Below are 21,057 nucleotides of genomic sequence, written 5' to 3' on the forward strand. Positions count from 1 at the left end.
AAAGCCTCAAAAGTAACCCTAAACCCTAATTAAAAACCATTTTTCATAAATTATAACCTAATTTCCACTTTTTAAAATTAAAATAGATTCTTGCGGATCAAGTTGATCCGTAAGAAGCTTGCAGATCAACCTATGCTGCTTGCGGATCAACTTGATCCGTAAGCTCAACACAGACTACGGATCATCTATTCCTATTGCGGATCAACTATGTCCGACCTTGTCTCTACTACGGATGACCTAAATCCCTACGCGGATCAACTACATCCCTACAAACTGCACTACACAAGCAAAAATGGAAGCAGAACGACACAAGAAAAGGGACAATTGGCTTACCTCGATGGTGGAGCACCGCAATGTACGTCTTGCCAGAAGAGAAAAACTACCACGATAACACCGCCAATAATGCTCACGGAGAATGGAAGAAGAAGAGGCACACACATGACGAAGAAGCAACTCGCAAAAGAAGAAGAGGCAGCTCGCGGAAGAAGGAGACTCAGCTCGCGGAAGAAGGAGAATGGCAGAAGAAGAAAAGCTTGGTGCACAAAACTTTTTAAAAAATACGCAAGGGTATTTTCAACTTTTTCCATTAAGTGCTTGGTGTACCAGCCATAATGCTGGGTGCACCTAGCATCAGCCAAAGTTTTTTAGAGGATACGCAGCCACAAATTGCTAGTATAAAGTATTGGACTTACCTCACAAGCTTCTTTGGAATAACAGGCTTCTTCGTAACGCCAATAATACACTCCCTCACCCTTACCCTTTTGCCTACATAAACAGAACAATTCTTTGTGTACGGTTCCCTCAGCCACTGCACCCAACGGCATCATGGAAGACAGTTTCAGAGTGCGAGCAGAGAGAGCATTTGGTTCTCTTCCAATCCCCGCTTCTTCTTCCCTCAACTCACTCTGGTCTCTCACCGAAGACGAAATCCAAAACACCCCTTCCAATCGCACCCCCAAACCCAAACCCAAGCCCAAAACTAAACCCCAATCCCAATCCTATTCATTTTCCAGTTCCCGGGTTCAGCTCGAGAAGGACCTCAATGATTTCGACGACGACGAAGAAGAAGAGCCACGTGGACCCTCTAAACCCCCTGATTACGATGATGAACAGTGGCAGATTAAGGCTGGTATTGGCCGAGATTGCACCCTCGATTACGAGGTATGTAACTTTCATCCCTCTTTTAAACCCATTGTTTAATTATAATTTTAAACCCATTTCACTCAGCCAATTAGATGACCGAAATTGATTTCTTTTTTTCATTTAGAATTTAGAACTGCAATGGAATCAATCATTTTTTAAATTTTGCATCTTTTTTTTTGTTGAAAAATTGGGTAGGAAAGGAAGATATGGATATATTGAAGAAGTCTATTATGACGGTGATGGACTAAGATTATATATGTAAATTTCAAATACAACAAAACATGTGGATTAATTGGAGCGGGATTTTCAATTGGGACGGTGGTATTTAAGTTTAATAAGTTGTTTTATATTATTATTATTATTTGTGTGAGCTCAAATCAAGAATATAACTTGAGAGTACTATGTTTTTTTTTCATTTTTGTGATTCTTGTTGCGACTAATTGTTACTAGTTTTTCATCCTCAAAGTTGGGATTAGTAAAGAAAATTGACTGAATCTCACTTTATGCAGGAAGAGGAGGATCAATATGACAAGCAGGCTATAGGCAAAGAGAACTTGGGTGATCGCTTGTATATGAAGGATATAAATGACGATGGAGTTGAGATTAGTTCTTGCAATGTTTTCCCCACTTCGTTCAGAGATTTAGTGAGAGACCCGCGTGCAAATCATTTGGCTGCGAGGATTAGGCTGAAGCAGGATGATGAAGCAGCAGCTAAAAAAATTGATGCTCTGCATGTGTCTGAGAAATCTGCGCCAGACATTGGTAGTGGTGGTGATGCTGTTAACCCAAAGTCAATCTTGAGAAGTAAGGATAACCCTTCGGAGCCCAGGCCGCAGAAACGTGTTCGGTTTGATTCTGAATGTGACGATAGAGGTAATGATGATGTTGATGGGCATGAAGGAACCAGGGATGTTCGCATGAAGACCTCTTCAATGGAAGAGGATACAGCTTCGGATCAGTTGTCAAAGTCGCAAGAATTTGATTCAGCAGTTCCAGATTACATTCGTAATCCTTCAAGATACACGCGTTACACTTTTGATGATTCTCCAAGTGACATGGATGACAAATCAAATAAGGAATCATGCATGAGCTTCCTTTCGCAGTTGAAGGGGTCAAATGCTGCCAAGGGAACTGGATCTCAAGCAGATGAAGCTTTGGAAGATCTTCCATCGGTAACCTTTATATCAAAGAAGAAATCTGGAGATGCCAATATGTGCGACAGTGAGACGGTGCCAAAGCCAAAGCTTGATGCTGGCATGGAGGCCATGAATAGAAGAGCCTTCCCTGTTGGCATAGCTGCTGGTGATTCTGAGAACAGTGATGCTTGTGCAATGGAAGAAGATGAACCAGAAGTTGAAGTCGTTAAAAAGAGCTTGCAGAAGTTAAACCGCCAGTACAGGAAGAAAGCTCAGGAGGAGCCTGTGTAATGGCGTAGTTAGTTCCTAGACTTGCATAATTTGACATTATCAGACTTGTACCTTTTTCCCCCTTTGTTTCCCTCAGACTAATGCTCCCTTTCGTAAATTTGTGGAACGACATCATGTGCCAAGATTTGCCTATGGCCAAGTTCATTAGTTTCTAGAAGTAGAACTGCCTTAGGTATGAGCTTCAACTCAAGCATAATGATCAGAGCTAAGATAAGATGTGTTAAAAATGTATTTTTCAATAGTGAACAGTTAGCCAGTTGCCCATAATAGCAGTTTTCACCTGGTTTATATTTCAAAACGTTTAATTCTCTTTGAATATAAATATGCGAAATGCAGTCCATAGTTATTTTTCCACAAACTTAACATTTTGAAATACTCTCTTTCGGAAGGAAAAATATATATCTTATAATAATTATTATTTTAACTTCTTAACGTAATATTAATGATTTTTTTACTTATATTTCTTATTAATTATGAGTATCAATCTAAAAATGAATTAATAATAAAAAGATTTTGTCAAATTATTATTTTCTTTTATTTATTTATTGATTTTCTTTATTACAATACTAATAGAAAGGAGGGAGTAAGTTTTTTTCCTTCTCTTTTCTAACTTTAAGTGGTGTAGTCCTTGTAGGTAAACTCCCTTTATTATTAACGTGAAGAAACTCCTAACAACCACTTTTGCAAATATTCTCGCTCAATTCTATCGTTAAATTCATTTTTGGGCGAAGCACGAGACAAGTCTCTGAAGGTTCAAGTGGAACATTGGTAGTGTTATCTATGACGTTGGGAGATACCATGAAAATGATTTGAATTAAGCAAGGAAAATGTCCCTCTACAGCATGTTAGATGGTAAGTTATACCGACGAGTTCATCACCATTTTTTTAAGTGTTTCGTTCCTTTAAATTCAAAATAGATGCTTGTTTCTGAAAGTTAGAAGCAAACAAAATAAGTAATATGCTTTATCAAATCCTAGATGACAAAAGTTGGTTATAGACATTATGCAACATTTATTATACCAACGTTCAAATTACAATGAACAGAACATGAGAGCTTCAACAGAGTATAACATACTCTACAATTCTCTATAAAGCCTTAAAGGAACCAATGCAAATAATAATTTTTTGTTTGAATTTAGTGACACTATTCTATGTGATTTCTTGTACTTTGTAACTTCGTGAACATTCTGAGTGTATATGTGTTAATGCTCTGAACCTTAACTGTCCCGTAGAATTCGAGGACTAAGGGCTGCCTCCAAACAGAAGAGAAGGTAAGGAAAAAAAGACTGATATTATTTTTTGCTTCCTCTTAAGAAAAAAAAAAAACACACACACACACACACACACATATATAGTCCAACAATCATAACAGAAAGGTGCTAACAACCAACAATACTCAACAACACTCTAACAGAACTATTCCCTCAACTAATTATGATATTTGCTTCTGCTAAATGAGTCTTTTACTCATAATCCTTTAGGTATGAAGGTTGATAATGCTTCCTCTTGGGCCTATCTTTTGAAGTTTATTCTGGCCCATTCTTTCCCACTTGCACCTCCTTAGTTTTTTTCTTAACATTCCCGTGCGCATCAGACAACACCTTGTCCTCAAGGTGATAAGTAGCCTTTAAGTCAAACCAGTCCTCCCAAGATGTGTCTTTCGGAGCTAACCCAGTCCATTGAACGAGGACTTGTTGTTTCGACTCATAAGAAGTAGAGTCCCATCGAGTTGCCAAGAAAACTAAAGGACGAACCTCAGGTTTGTTGTCCACTGCTGACATTGGTAGAGCTACGGCTTCTGGTATCATCAAAGAAGATTGATGAAATGGTTTCAGAATTGAGCAGTGGAACACCGGGTGAATGCGGGAGTGTTCTGGCAGTTGTAGTTTATAGGCCACTTTTCCAATGCGATCTTCCTCCTAAAACGGTCCATAAAATCGCTTAGACAGTTTTGAATAAGATTGTCCTGTAGCTAAGACTTGTCGGTGTGGTCTCAATTTCACCATCACCCAATCACCAATCTGAAACTCTTTATCTCTCCTATGGCCATCTGCTACCTTCTTCATGCAATTATGAGCTTTCAACAGTTTCTTGCGTAGGGAAGCAAATACCGAACCTCGATTTGTGAGTAACTCATCTACTGCTTCGAGATTGGAGGTGCTTGTGACATATTGCTAATACCAGAGTGGGATGATGTATTGTAGGACCATTCGGCCCACATCAAAAGCCGCCCCCATGATGTCGGTCTGTTATGAACAAAGGCCCTGAGATATTGCTCAACGATTCGATTTGCAACTTCAGTATAACCATCTGATTGAGGGTGGTAGGTAGAGCTCATGCGGAGCTTCGTGCCACTTACGGAGAACAACTCCCGCCAGAATCTGCTAATGAACAGTGGGTCTTTGTCAGAGACGATGTTACGGGGCATACCATGAAGCTTACCGACAATGTCCAAGAATAGCAAGGCTACTAAATGAGCATTATGGTGTATGGGTAGCATACCCAAGTGGTACCCTTCGAAAATCTATCCACCACCACCACCAAAATTGATGTATGGTCGCGATACGCCGGTAGACCAAAAATTAAATCCATGGACAAATCTTCCCATGGTCTTGAGATACCGGCAACAAAACCAATAATCCTCATGCGCAAGTGGTTTCATATTTAGTATGTTGGCAATCCAAACAGCTAGGAATGAATTTGCGAACATCCTGATGAATGTTAGCCCAAGTAAAATTATCGTTTAGGCGAGCCAGAGTTTTGCAGACCCCCATATGGCCTCTCGTCGGTGACTGGTGAAATTCAGACAATAGAGTTTGAATAAAAGGAAGTCCATTTGGTAACCAACTTCGTCCATTTTTCATGATGAAGTCTTGAGTAATGGAATAATTGAGATGAGAGTCAGGGATGAACTGGATGACTTGTCGAAGCACGAGAAAATCAGAATTTGCAATTAACTCCTTCTTCAATTCCTCAAGAAAAGCGAAGTGGGGTGTGGACAATAACAACAGAGTCCCTGTAGGTGGTTCATAGACTCTTGATAAGGCATCTTCCACCACGTTGGATTTGCTGGCACGATATTGGATTGTATAGTCATATCCAAGAAGGCGAGATAAATACAATTGTTGTTCTGGTGTCTGTATCACCTGTGCCATGAGTTCTTTAAGACTGCGGTGATCAGTGAGGACGATAAAACGATGTCCTAACAGATATTGACGTCACTTCTTGACCGTCGTGGTAATGGCGACAAGTTCTCGGATGTAAGTGGATGCACCAATTAATTTGGGGCAGAACTACTTATTGAAAAAGGCGATGAGGTGACCTCCCTACGAAAACATTGTGCCCATACCAACCCTCGAGGCGTTTGTCTCGACTACGAATGGAATGGCGAAGTTGGGTAAAGCTAAGACTGGTGTCGTACTGACAACATCCTTGAGAATTTGAAAAGCAAGGTCTGCCTCTAGTGGCCACCTGAACTGCTCCTGGGTTAGGAGGTGCATTAATGGCGCCGCTATGGTTGCATAGCCTTTAATGAATCTGGAATAGAACCCCGTCAGACCAAAAAATCCACGCAAGGCCCGAAAATGAACGCAGTGGTGGCCTTTGTTGGTCTGCCTTCACCTTTTTTGGTACTTGTTCTACTCCTGCCGCCGAAACCAAGTGACCCAGGTATTCTATTAGGGTCCAAGCAAAACAGCATTTGGACAACTTGAGGTGGAATTCTCCATTCTGTAAAACCTGGAACGCAGTTGTGAAATGGAGCAGATGATCATTGAAGGTAGCACTATAAATTAAAATATCGTAGAAGAAAACAATAATAAATTTGCGCAAATAAGGTTTGAATATCTGATTCATTGCAATAAATCCAGTTTTGAAAACCACTTGGCATCGTCGAGCTCATCCAACAATTCATCCACTATTGGAATAAGAAAGTGGTCTTTGACCGTGATAGCATTCAAAGCCCGGTAGTCCACACAAAATTGCCAAGAACCATCTCGCTTCTTCACGAGCAGGACCGGAGATGAAAAAGCGCTGGTACTTGGTTGTAGGAGCCCCTGTTTTAGCATTGTGTCAACCTGGTTTTCGATCTCTTGTTTTTGGTACTATGGATATCGGTAGGGCCTGACATTCATAGAGGAGGCATTGGGAATGAGCGTAATGGAATGATTAGTGGTGCGTGCTGGTGGTAGGGTCATAGGTGGCTGAAATAGATTGTGAAATTGGGCAATGAGGCTGGAGATGGCAGGTGATTGATGGTGAGGAGAGTTTGGGGAAGAAGTTTTTTGGGTTGAAGGAGGCTCTATGCGCAAGTGGAAGAACGTGCTCGCAGTGCCGGACTGGGTCATGCGCCGTAGCAATCGAGGGGTTACTGGAGTGAGCTCCACTACCCTATCTTCATAGCGGAATTGCATGGTAAGAGTGTTGTAGTCCGTGAGAATTGGACCCAACGACTTCAACCATTGAACGCTAAGTACAAGGTCGACTCCACACAAGGCCAGAACATGGAAATTGATTGAGAAGGTTTGGCCCTAAATATGTACTGGAACATCCTTGCAAAGCTGGTGACATTGAAGTTCATCACCGTTGCCGACAGTGACTCTTAATGGGGTTGTGGTCTGAGTGTAGAAGCCTAGTGTTGAAACAAGTTGTTGTTGCACGAAATTATGGGTGTTACCCCCATCTATTAATATTAGCACCGACTTGCGTGAAATCTAGCCCAATAAGCAGAGTATCTCTGGGGCTGCATGGCCCGAGAAGGCATGTAAACTAATTTGGACATGGGGTAGAGTATTCGGGTCCGTTAGTGTATTAGGTGCTAAAGAGGGAAGGGAACCTTCGGGAAGGTCCTCCTCTTCATCCTTAAAAATCAACAGAAAGAGCTTAGAGGAGCAGCGATGACCCCGTGAAAACTTTTCATCGCAATTAAAGCACAACCCCTTCTCTCATCAAGTCGTAATTTCTTTCAGAGACAAGCGCTTAATCAGAATGGGTGGTGGTTTGCTGGGAAGGAGCGATGGTGGCGTCGAAACTAATGATGAGGAACTTGTGGTGAAGCGAGGTGACAGAGGTCCCATGGTCGAAGAAAATCGAGATCGTGGCGGTCCTGAAAACGACAACGGAGGTTTGACTCGAAGGGAACAACGGGAATTGAGGATCTTCTCCTCCTAGAGACGAGCCAGAGACGCTGCCTGAGTTAGCGTCAGAGGTTGTAGGGCCTGTACCTCACGGTGAATCTCAATGGTGAGTCTTGAGACAAAGCAACTAAGGAGGAATTGATTCGGCAACCCCACGATGCGATTGGCCAACGATTCAAACTCAGAAAGGTACTCAGTAACTATACCTTGTTGTGTTAGCTTGAAAAGCAGCCCAGTCAGGTCCTCGTAGGAAGACGGTGCAAAACAGGCTTCGAGGGCGTGGAGAAAAGGAGACCACGAGGATAGTTGGGCATTCTGAGACATCCATTGGAGCCATGCCAACACTAGACCATCCATGTAGAAGGAGGCTATGGTCAGACATTCACTATCTGGAGTAGAGTGGTAATCAAAAAATTGGGTGATCTTAAAGATCCAACCCATGGGATCAATGTCGTTGAAGTGGGGAACTTCTAACTTCATCCTGTGGTGGGCCGAGGAAGGTGATTATAGGTAGGGAGTGGAAGCGGAAGAAGCAGGGAAAGGTTGGATGGTCTCCAATCGTTCCAGGCGAAGGATAAGGTTGTCGATCTTGGTGGACATGTTGATTTGAGAGTAGGTGAGTCGAGCAATGGTGTCTTTGATACGGTCTATGTTGGACTTTGAACGGATCGATTCCACCATGGCAATGAAAGCACCAAGTTGTTAAGGCTCTGAACCTTAACTGCCCCTTAGAATTTGAGGACTAAAGGTTGCCTCCAAACAGGAGAGAATGTAAGGAAAAAAAGAGTGATATTATTTTCTGCTTCCTCTTAAGAAACTTCATACATATATATATATAGTCTATCCTATTACCAGACCAAGGTCTAACAATCATAACAGAAAGGTGCTAACGACCAGCAATACTCTAACAGAAAGGTCCTAATAACCAACAACACTCTAACAAAATTATTCCCTCAACCAACTATGATATTTGCTTCTGCTTAATTAGTCTTTTACTCATAATCCTTCAGGTATGAAAGTCGATAATGCTTCCTCTTGGGCCTATCTTTTGAAGCTTCTTCTGGCCCATTCTTTCCCACTTGCAGCTCCTTAGTTTCTGTCTGAACATTAGGCTAAAAGGATTTCATATGTCATCAAAGACAATTGCCTCAAGAGTTTACCTTGTAAGTATATCTTAGTGATTTGCGTAGAGCCTATAAAAAGACTTTGTTAAGAAAATAACATTAAGTTTGGTTTTCAAATAGTAGTTACAAAAAATTTTCATAACATAATTCAACTCTCTTTTTCGTGTTTAGATAAGGCTTAGAAAAATAAAGGGTCAGGAAGGAACATTGAATTGAAAAGGGTATGTTAATAATAAATTTTAACTGATGATAAAATAATCTTGAAAGGAGTACGTTTGCTAGTATTTTCATCTTACATAATTTTCAATATAGGAACCAAAATCTACTTTAACCTAAACTTTTTTTTCAATCTTTTCAATTTGTTCAGTTATCAGTTCAATTATAATCACTAAATTACATGACGACAAAGTCATACACTCATATTTTCAAGCATAATAATTTATTTATTTATTGTTTTTATTTTTTTCCATAAAAGAAATTCAATGAATATATGGACCTGGAAAACTAAAACAAATCAATAAAAAAATATGAATGCAGTCTAATCAGGGGTGATGCTAGGTGCACCAGATGTTTACGCCACTGCAGTAATGCTCTCAACCTCCACAACCTCCTTCTCCATCTCCTTGACAACTCTAATCAAACCCGTCATCATGCCTTTGAGATGCAAACCACTCCCTTTCATTTCCTCCTGTAGATTTTCTACCATTTCCCAATCCAAAGCCTTCAAGCAGAGAAACTGTATTAACTTCTCATACTCATCAACACTTGGACGGACACCATATACCATTTTGTTAGGAAGTTGCCATCCTAAACATATACAAATTGTATAACTACACAAATTCATCACAATCTAATTAATAGGCTAAATACTTATCTAAAGTATCTGGTTCACATTTAGTTTAGGTATGTCAATGAAATTCTCCATAACTACTTATAGGATAAGTAATTAAAAAGGTAAAAAGATTGAGTTCCTCCTATCAGCTAAAATCAAGTTATGTGCTTAAGGTATTCGCTTAACCCATGGTTTGGCTTGAGGTATTCGCTTATTTAAAGTCATTTGGCTTAAGGTATTCCACTGAAGTCAAAAGTAATACAAACTAACCAAATTTCAAGCCAATATCAACATGTTCAAACAATTCAAACATTATACAATACAAACCAAACTTTTTAGCATAAACAAATTTCAAAGCAATATCAACTTGATCAAAGAATTACAACATAATTTGAAACTTATTTCATTATTCATTCGTATTCTACTTCACCCTAAAACCCTCAAAACTAACCCTAAACCCTAATAAAAAACATTTTTCATAAATTAAAACCTATTTTACATTTTTTTTAATAAAAATAGGGTCATATGGATCAAATTGATCTGTATGTGTTTTACAGATCAAGGTAATCCATAAGACACCTACGAATCAACTTGATCCATATGCATGTTACAGATTAACATGATCCGTAAGACTCATACGGATTAACATGATCCATAAGACTCATACGGATCAACTTGATCTGTATGCTGCTTATTTCATCCGTAAGCCTAAAATCCATTACAGATCATCTACATCCTACTTCATCCGTATGCATAATCCTATAAACTACCTCCAATGCGGATCAACTAAATCCCTACACAATACAAAAGCACAAACGACGCAAAAACGAAAACAACACCCACAGGGAGAAGAGGCTTACCTCGACAATCGATAGTGGAGCAGTCCAATGCACGTCCTCAATGCCAACAAAACATGGATTATAAGAAGCTCCGAAGCACAACGAACACGACAGCTCACAAGGAACGAAAGATGATGAAGAAGAAGAATAGCATTCGCGGCATGAGAAATGGAGGCTGGGTGCACAAAACTTTTTAAAATAACACCAAGGATATTTTTGTCCTTTAACATTAAGTGCTAATGCATCTAACATTACCCTCTAATCAAGCACACTTAAACCGTAAGGCAACCTCAAGTATTAGTTGTTTGGTTCTTATGTTTTTTTTTTCTCATTTTGATCGGCTATCCTTCATTTTTTTTAGTGCTACTCACAAGACAGTTAATTCTTCTAAATGTATAGTCTCCTTATATCTTTACAAAAAGATTAAATTAATTTTTCCCTATATTATTTTTTTTAGTTTAATTTGATCTTTTAATTTTTTTTTATTCAATTAAATCAATTAAAATTTGAGGGGTGTTAGAAAAAACATGTTATGTCAATGTCATCTCACTAAATTTTACAAACATTGTTAATTCACTAAATTTTACAAACATTGTTAATTCAATTTAGATGATATGATCAAATTAAACCTATTTTAAAATTAGATGATCTAACTGTATCCATAAAAAATAAAATCAAACCTAAAAAAAATTAAAAACACAATAAACTTGCAGTAATCAGTAAAGCAGGTTATTTCTAGCAAAAAATAAGCCTATATATATATATATATATATATATATATATATATATATATATATATATATATATATATATATATATATATATCATTTTCTTGAATCTGCACAAAAAATTACAATGTTCCTTTGCTACAATTTCAGCCCAATGTATATACCGCGCACATCAACCACGAATGAATAGAGCACTTTGCAGCTCAAGTTTTAAACAACCAATACTTAACCGCACTAATTTTGCAAAAAGACCACACACAACTTTTCCTAGAGAGGATTAGAATAATCGCTTCCTGCAGACGGAGGCTCCACAATAACATGGCATTTGCTTGATCTTCCCATCAGAGTCCAAGACGCTATCAAGCACATAACCATAGTCATACGTTAATTCCTGCAAGCAATCAAAGAGATTTAAGTCATTGCTAAAAATGCATCAGATAAAGTGGGAGAAAATATAGAAAATGAGTTACCTGCAAAGGGGGTATGTTGTCAGCAGCAAACAGCATTACACGAGCCAATCTCAAATCATTGTGTGTGCTCAAAACGCATTGAACAAACAGATTAGGCTCACAACAATGGTTTATAAACCTAGCAATATTTCCAGTAGATCCTGCATCAATACAAAACTCTGGCGCACTTTCAGAACATTGATCATGATATTTGTCCAAAAGATTTGCAGGAATGTCTCCGTCTTGTGACCGCCGCTGTCAAAAATTAACATTGCCCACGAGATAAGACAAAGGTTCTTTGCATTAAACTGAAGCAACAGACAAAAAAAAATGTTACAAGATTTTTCATAGGATTCAATACCTCTCTTCCCCCTAGCCCCTTTATAGTTTGCAAGCAATCTATCTCAAAGATATAATTATTTTCTAAAACGCTATCCATATCCTCTGCCCTGGCAAGTATTCCTGTGTACTCACACACAGGTGCTCCAGAAGGTATAAAATCCCAGGATCTAACAGCCCATCCTTTTTTTGCAGTACGGAAAACCTATGCAAATTTAATTAAATACACCATTAAAAGCACAATATATTTAAATAAATAATCCAAAAATGCGGAAACCAATATGCAACCTCCAGACGATATCTAAGTCCTCTTTGAGAAGTTCGGTTCACACAACCTGGCCCACAACCACATTCCGGACCACATTCAAATACTACATCTTTAGCTTCAACTAACCTGTCAATATATACATGAAAGCCACATCAAATATTAAAGCAAATAAAATTTAATATGCATTTAACCAGTTGAGTTTCTAACCTGCCACCATCCCGAGATACATAGGGAAAATCAGAGCCATTACGCAATGCACATGCACAGGTTGTTGGGTCATTACAAATGCCTTTACATTCGCATCCAGTGGCATTCATGGGAAGCTTCACATTTTTTGCAACCTTAACAAACTTACAATATGTGAAACCTAAAATATAAAAAAACTACACATCAAACCAAAGTAAAATAGTAAACATACTATTTGATAACTATTACAACATTATTTTTTTAAAAAACATCAACCATATAAGCAAATTAGCAGGAGAAAAATAAATACAATAAAATTAGCAAATCCACTTCTCAAGCTAGAAATGATTTTCTACTGAAGCCTGCTCAATTCATCTTATTTCAGAAATACAATCGTTGTGTCAGTGTGGTCTTCCCCAAGACAGCTTTTTTTTTCATGATTTTTTAACTTTTCTTTGAATCATTGGGTTTAGACATTAATTCAGGAATCTTAAATCTTTTCATGGTAGTTTATGTAGTTAGTCAGTAGTCTGGTTAATATCTCTGTTTAACTACGTAATTAGTTAGTTAGTTAGTTATGGCAGTTGTATTTGTTACGATTATACTTCAGCTAGTATCACAAGTTTATAATGCGTAAATAATAGTATGTTGACTCTCTATTCTAGTAAGAATTCAAATTAATTCACAACTCTAGTTAACTTTTTCTAAGTTCATGTCCTCTCTATATATAAATTAGAATAACAATCCTCAACACGGGTGATTTTCCAACAAGAGCTTTTTAAGAGTTTTTCTTCAACAATAGCATTTTTAGGAACTTTAAATTGAATTTCAATAATTTTTTAAGAAAATATCATCAATAATTAAAAATAACCATGTATCACTATAAATTATTCATCATAAATCTAAATATAGTTTATATGTTAAAAACTAATTTATTTATAACACATTTTAATTATAACAATTTAAATTTTAGTTATTTAAATGAACAGGAGGGGATCAATGGTATGTATGGTTGATAATTGGTTCCTCAAGATTTTGAAAACAATAAATCCCACAAACAGGGCACAGGAAAAAATAAAGGAGCTAATGATAAGAGAGATTCATGGAAGGAAGAGTTTCTGAATAATAAATTTCATCCACTAAATAACATTGAAAAACCCTATAGAATTTGTTTTCAGTTCACCCCCCTCCCCCACCATTTCAGGTTAAGAGGGCCACTGACGTGGGGAGCAGGGATGCAACAATAGTAAGACCTTGATCACTGACTGATGAAATATGTATTTTATTTACACTGTCAATCAATTAAGAATCACTATAGATGAGTTTTAAAACACTTATTATATAAGTCAGACATTTAGTCCTTGACCACTGACTGATGATATAGTGTTATTTACACTGTCAAGAAATTAGAAATCACTCTTGATACAAGATTTAAAAGACATTACAAAAGTCAACAATTTTCAATTAATGGCAATCGATGATTGAATAATAAAAAAATAACATCAACAACCTTCAATCGATGATTGAATTATAAAAAAAAATAAATTAACGTACCCCTGTGCCAGAAACGACTCCTTACTATGTGAAGGTATGGGAGAAGGTCATTGTACGCAGCCTTACCCTTGCATATACAAAGAGACTTTCCGAATTCGAAACCATGACAATCAACGATTGAATGAAAAATAAAAACTAATTATATTAATTATATCACTATATATATGTATATATTGCAAACCCCTTATTGAACTTGCCTGTGGGTGGAACAGGGGGGTCATCAACCAAATTTGTAGCCGGAATGGGCATATCTTCTTGACCTCCAGTGATATCCTCACAAACCAATCTAAGGAAAAGTATACCGAGATATTAAGCCAATATAATTTATATAAAGTATATTAAATATTCAATTTATAAAAGTTTCTTTTACCCTCGTATTTCTGTTAGAGTTTGAGGTACACGTCCATAAGTAAAATATACCTGTTAACAATGTAAGATAAGCAAAGATATTTTAAAGTCCCACTGCTTAGATTACAAAATAAATCACCCTAAAGAAACATTCGGTAGTTGGGATAGAACAAGACGGAACATGTGGATTCTGTTGTACATTTAGTGCATTTTAAAAATAGAATAAAAATAGACACAAGGTTCAAAACATTACAACTTTGATTCCACTAAAAATGTAAAACAAGGAGGACAACATTACCATTGCATCAGGGCTCACCATCATCATAAATAAACAGCAATTTCATGTAAAAACAAAAGGCAACAAAACAAGAAATGTTTTTGGATGAAATTAAAGAATTATAATAAACCTGATTTGTGGTTAATGTAGGTTGCCCTTCGAGCCTCCTAAGTCTAAACTTGTAGACTGTAAATCCAGATATTCCCTTCTCTGCCCAATAATTGACAACCTGCAATACAAACAAAAAAAAAACACAAAACACTTGAAGTACAACCCTTAACTTGCATGCAAATGCTGTCCCATTTTCAGAATCATTTTTTATCAGCAATTAAAATGTTCAACATTAGAGACGAGAGCAAATGCCACAATGAAGACAACTACAATAAAATAGGAATTAGAAGAAATTCAACACAGCTGCTAGCTCATCTCACGAACTCTTCTCTAGTGCCAAAATAAATCATGAAAATAAAGCATCAATCCCCTTCTCACAACAAATTATCAAAACTTCCTAATACTAATTACTAATTGACTTTGATTAACAGGATGAGATTATCTCAAATATCAATGAAGTATCATCAAAATGCACTGGTTGAAAAACAAATAACTTGGCTTAAAAGCTAACTAATCAAATCTTAAATTAGAACACAAAATGTTGGATGAATGAATAAAAAATGCCAATATTTAAGCATCAACTAGTTAGTTTCCCCATCAATTGTTTTAAAATTTAAAATATAAATTAAAAAGTAAGAACATATATATATAGGATCGTTGTTAAACAACAATGAAATATACCTCAACAAGGAATCAAGTATAATAAAAAATGCCTTCACAATCAATAATGTGGATATTGTTTCATTATATAGAAATCAAAGTGACGAGACATTAAAAAATTTACATAGGAATAAATTAAAAAGTCAAGACTTTTGAAATTAAAATAGAAGAAAAACACGGCACATTGAAAGTATTGAGAAAGTACTCACTCATCAAAGTCTTAACTCAAAAGTGTGAGAATTCAAATTTAACATTTTAAAAATTAAGATTTGATATGTTAAGCTCTCTATGCAGATATGTTTGTCAAAATGAAAATCCAATCACTGAAGAAAAACATATTTGAGTAAGATTTTCAAAGAATTACCTTGTACAAGCCATCATATGTGTATACTTTACCAGTGTAACTGCTTGAAGATTCGTGACCACGAATGACTCTAACAGGCACACATTGCTCAGCACAGTTCTACAATTGAGCTCAAAGCATGTTAGATGTGCCTTTGTAACATCAAATCAAATAGGTTACAGTGGTTAAGGAAAAAGAAACATACTTACAAATCATAAAAAAGTAACGTACAAAAGCAAAACAAAAAAAAACTGAAGCATGGATACAACATTGGACACAAACATGTTACAACATAGACACACAAGGAGTTCTAAGATTGACTTGGTAAGAGAAGGGAGAAGGGAGAAGTTGGTGGTTCGAATCCCTCCCACTAACCTTCTAACAAAACTAACAACATTGGTTGATAAGAAAAAACATAGATACGCAATACGACTAAAATTAAATATTATAGCATGCAATAGAATCATAATACAACATGAAAATCATTGTTTTAAAAGTGAGAGTGAGTAACATAATAAAATACTATAATTTATCTAATTATTTTAAATATTATGAATTGTGATATTCCCATTTGTGTTGATATTAAAGTTTTAAAAATAAAAGTTAAAAAAAAAATATAATATACAGTTCAGAGTATTTGCATTGTCTGAGAAGTCTCAAAGGGTCTGTTTGGGTAAGTTTATCCAAAAGTACTTCTACGAAAAGAAAATATGAAGAAAAAATGAAATAAACTTCTCCATAAGCTAAAATTAGCTTATGCATAAATTAAGTTATTTTGTAGAAGTTCTCTCATATAGCTTCTATCAAAGAAGAGAGCTACTATAAATTAATTTGAGTATATGGAGAAACTCATTTCATTTTTTTCATCTTATTTTCTTTCCCTAGAAATGCTTCTAGATAAGCTTACCCAAACAGGTCTTAAGACTAAATATTGATGCATGTCTAACACGATTATGACACAAACACAATTACCTTTTTCAAGTGGTTGTGCTTCCTGGAAAACAACATTTCAAAAAGATAACCTAGCACCAGACTCCAAAGCAATTAACATAATTTACAAACATCATGGACTTCAATAACTTCAGCAATGCATCAAAATTGAAGTTTGTTAATGAAAAATAAAAATCACTGGCTCACAATTTATGTCTTGTGATATGAAACCAAATCATGGATGATTATAACCTTATTTTACCTTTGGTTCCTGTATTTAAGAATAAGAAAGATATTCAAAATTGAGTAAATTGCAAAAGGATAAAACACGAGTCACTTTGAAATTATGAAAAAAGGTGATTGAGCTTAGATTAAGAAAATAAACAAGGATTGCAAAGAATCAATTTAGATTACTTGAAATGTTTGAGTGCAAAAATAAGCACACAAAAAGGATCCTCAGCCTTAGTTTGCTGAGAGATGCATATATATATATGAGAATTGATAGATAGTACAAAAAATAATTCATACTGAAAGCTACAGCCTAGCCTATGGTGACAGATTACAGGACAGCTTCTAAGAGTTTCTACAAGCTTCTACAACAAACTAGAAATATAAAAAATTATCAAACAACAACTTTAACACTCCCCTCAAGTTGGAGCATATAAATTGTGCTCCAAGCTTGGAACATATAAAGTGGATCCGAGGACCTCTCAAGGACTTGGTCAGGATGTCTACAAGCTGGTTGTTGGAGTTAATAAATTCGGTACTGATTTCTTTGGACCGTAGCTTTTCCCAAACAAAATGGAATCAATCTCTATGTGTTTAGTTCTCTCATGAAATACAGGATTAGAAGCGATGTGAAGAGCTGTCTGATTATCACAATACAACTTCATCTATTGAACACCACAATTTTAATTCTTGAAGAAGTTGTTTAATCCACACCAATTCACTAGTAACAAGAGCCATAGCTCTATATTCTACTTCTGCACTTGATCAGGCAACAACACTTTGTTTCTTGCTTTTCTAAGGGACAATATTTCCTCCAAAGGATACACAGTATCCAGTGGTGGATCGGCTGTCTATGGGACAACCTGGCCAATCGGCACCATAGTACCCACAAATTTGAGTATTCCCACTATCTTTATACAATAATCCTTGTATTGGAGTCTTTTTGATGCATCTAAGAATGTGTGAATCACAACTTTCCAGTGCTCAATTTGAGGATCTTGCATAAATTGACTGACAACTCCAACTACAAATGATAGATCAGGCCTTGCAATTATGAGATAAATGAGTTTCCCGACCAGCCTTCTATACCTCTTTGGATTTGGAAAAGGTTCACCTTGATCTGACATTAACTTCTGAGTTCGATCCATAATCAATAGGCCTACAATTAGTCATACCTGTCTCTTCCAAAATGTCTAAAGCATATTTTCTCTGTGAAATGACAACACCTTCCTTTGATTGAGCCACTTCAATACCAAGTACTTTAGTTGGGAAATTTTGGCAGCATCATTCCCAGTAATAACAATGTCATCGACATAGACAATTAGATAAACACACTTCTTGGGAGAAGCATAACAATAAAAACTAGAGTGATCTGCTTCACTTCGCTTCATTCCAAAATTCTAAACAATATGGCTAAATTTCCCAAACCAAGCACGTGGTGTCTGTTTGAGCCCAGAGAGATCCACACAATTTACACACCAAACCATACTCCTCCTAAGCAACAAAACCAAAAGATTGCTCCATATAGATTTCCTCCTCTAAATCACCATGAAGAAAGGCATTTTTTATGTCAAATTGATAAAGAGGCCAATGAAAAATAGCTGTCATAACTAGGAAGAGCCGAATAGTTGTGATCTTGACCACATGAGAGAGGGTGTCCCAGTAATCAAGGCCTTAAATCTTAGTGTAGCCTTTGGCAACGAACCAAACCTTAAGTCAATCAACCTCACCATTTAACAACATTTTTTTTTTTTTAATCAGCAAAAATAATATATTGTATATATGGAATAGAGTACCAGTGGTACTGTATACAGTCAAGATAGCCATACAAATGGTTCCACAATCAGACATACATATTCTGAGGGAGAACCATGGTATGGGTATAGATGCAATATGCGTATTCTGTCCACTACTAATACAAAAAACCTTGTCTAATATTACTAGACCACTGATTAAAGTGGGTTGTAAAGCCTTTCTCTAAGTTCCTCAGCCAAGTCCAAAGATTAAATACTGCATCTTCGAATAACTTGTTGGCATTAAAGGTTTCATTAGAGAACAGAATGCTGTTCCTATGCCTCCAAATGGACCATGTTAAGGTCAGCCACCAGCATTGCCACCTGTTAATCCTGACTTCATGTGCTTGAACATCCATATGTTGAAGGAAGTGCTGTTTTGGGGTGAGTGGGGCAGCACCTTTTAAATTCAACCATGACATAGACTCCCACCAAATGGGTTGGATTCTGCTGCAGTGAAAGAATAGATGAGCAGCATCCTCAATTGCAGTTCCACACAAAGGACAAGACATTTCTAGGATCGGCACTTGTCTCCACTGAAGATTCTGTCTTGTGGGAAGTCTATCCCGAAGTAGCCTCCATGTAAAGACTTTTACTCTGCTAGGAACCTTTAAAGCCCATAACTTATCAAAACACTCCTCCTGGCTTGCAATTTCTGCTCCCTCCATTAGTGCATTATACGCGTTGTGAGCCGAGTATTGACCTGATGGTTCTCTGATCCACTTCCATACATCTGCTTCTTGTTGCTGGATGGTCTTGTGCTGAACCTCATCTAGGAAATTTACAGCCAAGTCTATTTCATTTTCAAACAGTGCCCTTCTCCAAGTAAAATTCCACTCCCATCCATTTTCCTTATGGCTTCCCATCTGTTGAATGAGTTGATGCTGCTGTGATGAAATCATATAAAGCCTAGGGAATTTTTCTGCCAAAGACTCCTCCCCACATATCCATCTATCCTCCCAAAATTTAATTTTGTCTCCGCTGCCCACCTTCCACTTCAAACCATTCTGAATAAGCTGACCTTGTTGTGAGTGAATTAGAGCCCTTTTTAAATCTCTCCACCATATTGATTCAGATCCCACTCTTTCTGCTTCGTTCAAACCCTGCCAACCTCCATACTTGGATTCCACCACTCTAGCCCATAGTTCTCCATTATGCTGCATGAGTTGCCACCTCCATTTTCCAAGCAGTGCAATGTTAAAGTTATTGATATCCTTAATGCCCAGCCCACCCTTGTCTTTTGGTAAGCACATTGTATCCCACCCGACCCATGCAATCTTATTTTGATCCGATCCACCACCCCATAAGAACCTACGCTGCAGTCTCACCAACCTATCCACCACAACTTCAGGTATCTTGAAAAAAGAGAAGAAATAAATAGGAATCGATGTTAGCACTGATTGTATTAAGGTCACTCTCCCCCCCATGGATATGTGCCTCTGTTTCCACTTGGCTAGTTTTCTCTCGCATTTGTGGATGATAGGATCCCACATGAGACCTCGCCTCGGGTTTGCCCCAATTGGTATTCCCAGGTACAGAAACGAAAGAGCCAGCATTCCGCAATTCAACAACGTGGCTGCCTGTTGCTTCCATTGATGTGATTGACCAAAAGCTCCAAAACAACTCTTTGCAAAGTTAACTTTTAGGCCTGAAGCAAGTTCGAACGTTCTAAGAATAGCTTTAATGGCCATAACGTTCTCCATGGATGCTTCCCCAAAAAAGATCGTGTCATCAGCATATTGGAGAATGCTAATATCCACACAATCTGCACCTATTTTGTAGCCCTTATACAGGTTTACCTCCTTAGCTCTCCTAATCAGCCCATTTAGACCTTCAGCCACTACATTGAACAGGAAAGGTGCTAGAGGGTCTCCTTGCCTAAGGCCCCTTTTAGGTATGAACTCAGCCGAGGGGCTACCGTTCACCAACACAGAGATAGACGCTGATTTCAAACATCCCTCGATCCATTTGACCCATTTAGAGTTAAAACCTGTTTTTCCCAGCATGTACAGCACAAAGTCCCATGAAACGGAATCATAAGCCTTCTCGTAATCGACTTTGAAGACGAGACACGACTTGTTACTTGATTTGGCCTCATGAACCACCTCATTCGCAACAAGGACACTTTGTAATAAGTGTCTTCCCTCAATGAACGCAGATTGAGTCTCATCTATGATAAACGGCATCACTTTCTTCATTCTGTTTGCTAGCACCTTTGAAACTATTTGGTACATACAGCCTATAAGGGAAATAGGTCTGTAGTCATTCAAAAATTGTGGGTCAGTCGTCTTGGGAATTAACGTTATAAAGGATGCGTTACATCCCCTAGGGAAGACACCATTG

The 21,057-nt window shown here is 37.3% G+C and overlaps 2 protein-coding genes across 2 annotated transcripts in view; one reads left to right on the forward strand and one right to left on the reverse strand.

Moving 5' to 3' along the window:
• Positions 1–705: 705 nt before the first annotated feature.
• LOC100819106 (uncharacterized) lies at positions 706–2,837 on the forward strand. The gene is made up of 2 exons (XM_014772083.3): positions 706–1,161; positions 1,653–2,837. The coding sequence occupies exons 1-2, from the start codon at positions 826–828 to the stop codon at positions 2,568–2,570; spliced, it is 1,254 nt and encodes a 417-aa protein (XP_014627569.1). The 5' UTR covers positions 706–825; the 3' UTR covers positions 2,571–2,837.
• An 8,513-nt stretch (positions 2,838–11,350) lies between these two features.
• LOC100796701 (histone-lysine N-methyltransferase, H3 lysine-9 specific SUVH4) overlaps positions 11,351–21,057 on the reverse strand; it is a 34,325-nt gene continuing 24,618 nt past the window's right edge. Inside the window, exons 8-16 of the mRNA XM_006604136.4 lie at positions 15,785–15,883; positions 14,780–14,878; positions 14,395–14,444; positions 14,222–14,310; positions 12,492–12,651; positions 12,305–12,410; positions 12,039–12,221; positions 11,699–11,932; positions 11,351–11,619 (exon numbers count right to left, since the gene is read on the reverse strand). Coding sequence (XP_006604199.1) covers positions 11,506–11,619; positions 11,699–11,932; positions 12,039–12,221; positions 12,305–12,410; positions 12,492–12,651; positions 14,222–14,310; positions 14,395–14,444; positions 14,780–14,878; positions 15,785–15,883 — 1,134 coding nt within the window. The 3' untranslated portion in view covers positions 11,351–11,505. The remainder of the gene's footprint in view (positions 11,620–11,698; positions 11,933–12,038; positions 12,222–12,304; positions 12,411–12,491; positions 12,652–14,221; positions 14,311–14,394; positions 14,445–14,779; positions 14,879–15,784; positions 15,884–21,057) is intronic.

The sequence above is a fragment of the Glycine max genome, chromosome 19, assembly GCF_000004515.6.
Source record: "Glycine max cultivar Williams 82 chromosome 19, Glycine_max_v4.0, whole genome shotgun sequence".
Taxonomy (NCBI): Eukaryota; Viridiplantae; Streptophyta; class Magnoliopsida; order Fabales; family Fabaceae; genus Glycine; species Glycine max.

Coding starts and splice junctions, on each gene's coding strand:
- LOC100819106 (XM_014772083.3), top strand. CDS start 826: ATGGAAGACAGTTTCAGAGTGCGAGCAGAGAGAGCATTTGGTTCTCTT. Junction 1,162..1,652: donor ATTGCACCCTCGATTACGAG/GTATGTAACTTT, acceptor CACTTTATGCAG/GAAGAGGAGGATCAATATGA.